Source organism: Haplochromis burtoni, unplaced genomic scaffold (genome assembly GCF_018398535.1).
Source record: "Haplochromis burtoni strain Fernald_Lab_line unplaced genomic scaffold, NCSU_Asbu1 Contig_165, whole genome shotgun sequence".
NCBI lineage: Eukaryota > Metazoa > Chordata > Actinopteri > Cichliformes > Cichlidae > Haplochromis > Haplochromis burtoni.
This window is the reverse complement of record NW_024582526.1, coordinates 4,190-6,919: the sequence shown is the minus strand read 5'-3', so window position 1 is coordinate 6,919 and position 2,730 is coordinate 4,190. Positions and strand designations below refer to the sequence as shown.

General features: G+C 37.9%; 1 protein-coding gene across 1 annotated transcript in view; it reads left to right on the top strand.

The window, feature by feature from the left end:
* LOC102299184 (C-type lectin domain family 17, member A-like) overlaps positions 1 to 2,455 on the top strand; it is a gene marked incomplete at its 5' end in the record, with an annotated part of 13,027 nt that extends 10,572 nt beyond the window's left edge. Inside the window, 2 exons of the mRNA XM_014337142.2 lie at positions 712 to 812; positions 1,304 to 2,455. Of these exons, the coding sequence (XP_014192628.2) occupies positions 712 to 812; positions 1,304 to 1,436 (234 nt within the window). The remainder of the gene's footprint in view (positions 1 to 711; positions 813 to 1,303) is intronic.
* Between the last annotated feature and the right edge of the window lie 275 nt (positions 2,456 to 2,730).

The following is a 2,730-nucleotide window of genomic DNA, read 5'->3' as shown; positions in this document are numbered from 1 at the left end:
TGAGCTTCTACGTGCACGAACCATGAAGGAGGATCGTGAAGCCAAAAATCCGGCAATTTAAGCGCCACAGCAGTGTGGAGCCACCTGGTGGTCCGCCACACTATCACAGAAATCCGTTTAGACAGAAATTGTATCGGGGAAACAACCTGTCAGTGGAAGAAGACGCTGAGGAAGAATAAGAAAGTGTGGCAGTGAAGCAAGGATAAGAAAAACAGGATATGGCAAAGACGCCAACAAATGCAGGGGATGCAGCATACATTGCATGAGAAAGCGTTTGCTATGAGGCGTGACAGGAAGTCCAGTAACCTACAGAATACTATTGCACTATGTTTGGTTTCCACAGCACATGATTTTTGGTTGTGATATTCTACGTGTTTTAGTAAAAATTATGTTTTAGTAAAAATGGGTATTAGATTTATGACATGAGCAGACAACTCTAAGAGTCCACTGACAGAATATATTAACATTTTGACCACGCTTGTTTAGACAATATGACAAAAAGAATTAAAGATTTGAATGAGTGAGTGTTTTGCTGTGTGAGCTGTAATTAAATGTATCTTCGGAGTTGCACGAAATGCGTTGTAGAAAATCCGAAGTTTTAATTAGTGCTGGCTTTGGATTTTTAAAAGAGACTTTTAGATACAATAAATTGCATAGACTAAAACTGGGGTTTTAAAATAAAATAAAAAGCTTTTCCTTCATATTAAACAGAACTTCCTCTCTACGATCACCAGAGAAGTTTGGATTGGTTTGAATGACGAAGAACAGGAGGGAATGTGGAAATGGGTAGATGGGACTCCACTGACTCTGACGTAAGTCTTCACTTTGGTTCAATTCATTCCTTGTACTGAATTTTCAAAAGATATTTGTTAAACACAATGGTGAGCTTACATGTCAGTGGGTGGATCCCAACTGCACGACCAAAAACTTAAAGATGTGTGCTAATAACTTGTTTTGGCCACAGGGGGGTCAGAAGAAGTTCTGAACTGGTGTGTTTTGCCATCTGCAGAATTTATGCAAGTGTGATTAAAAACCACCATGTCCTGAAAAGAAAAACCCCAAAACCCCAAACCTTTTTTTTACTCATCCCCATTGTTATTTGAAATTTGGTGATCCTAACCCCCCCCCACAAACATGCACACACACACACACACACACACAGAGACACACACAGACACACACACAGACACACACCCCCCCAAACATGCAGACACACACACAAACACGCACACACAAGCAACTAACATCTTAAGTTCTTCTTAATAATAATAATAATAAGATAATGTTGTTGCTGACTTGCTAGGTACTGGGGAGGAGATCAGCCTGATAATGGTGGAGAAGAGGACTGTGTTCATCTCGGAGGGGATAAACAAAAATCTTGGAATGATCTTTGGTGTTTATCTTCTTATCAATGGATCTGTGAAAAAGTTCCATAAAACAACTGATTTCAGAAAGATGATCTATTCATAAATGTTTTGCAGTTTTATCTTTGACTACAATAAATACAATTCTGTATTTCAATTTTAGCCTAAAATGACTAGGTATTTGGTTCCTTGGTGTGGTCTTTGTTGTTGCTTTTTTAATATATATGTTATGTATTTTTGCCGCCATGAGGCAAACTTAAAATCCTTTGATTTTCTCAAAAATCGACAGTGCATCTTATAATCCGTTTTGCCTTATGTATGAATTCTGGTTGTGCTTATGTAACAGGGTCATAAATCACATTGTTATAATTACACAAAATGTGTTCTAAACCCCCAAACAGCTCCTTTTATACCTGACTTTTAGGACCTCCAAGCCTGTAGTTATGTTCATTATCAGTTAGAGCCCCTCCTTATTCTTTTCTTCTTCTTCTTTGGTGCAATCCTATAAATACAGTGTACCCCTTTTGCCTCTCCTCTTTTCTACAATTCCCCTGTGGGAGAGGTGGGTGTCATTTCTTTCCAACACCTTAAAACACACATAATTCATATTTAGCCACCCTGATGTTTATGATTGCGATTTTAGTTCAATTATTGTCATTATTAAGCCTGTTTTTGTTAGATGTTATAAGTGTGTAGTATGTGTGTATCATAAATGTGTTTTAGGCGCCATAAATGCTAGCATGAATATATACTCCTTGCTAGCTTGAAAGTTGTGGTGGGTTGAGCTAACCCTCTTCCCCACTGTTTGTATTTGGTCGTAGGAGCTGGAGTGGGCAAATTATTTACTTGGAGGTCTTTCTTTCTTTTACCTTTTTTTTATCAGGTATGTCGGATTTCATGTTGTTGTTTTGTTTTATCTTATGTCAAATATGGTACGTGTTAATGCATACTTTATGTTTAATGTAAAAATAAATGCCACCCTTTTCTACAATTCCCCTGTGGGAGAGGAGCTGGAGTGGGCAAATTATTTACTTGGAGGTCTTTCTTTCTTTTACCTTTTTTATCAGACACAATGCAGAATCACACCGGTTACACTTACTGACCTCGAACCGATTTTATGATGTACACGGTGCTCAAACATCTGTCAAAAAATGCTTTACTACAATTTTGGTAAGCTATGAAGCAGCACCGCTTGATGGATTATCTGAGCATTACGGCTACTGTAGTCTGGAGCCTCGAAGAGTAATCTGGGTCCAAAAACTTTGTCCACTTCAGAGTTTTTGTTTTTCCAAAGTAAAACAAACACCGCAGAATCACTGAGAGTTAAAAACTGTCTAAATTCTTTCATCTTTAATAAAATGATCAG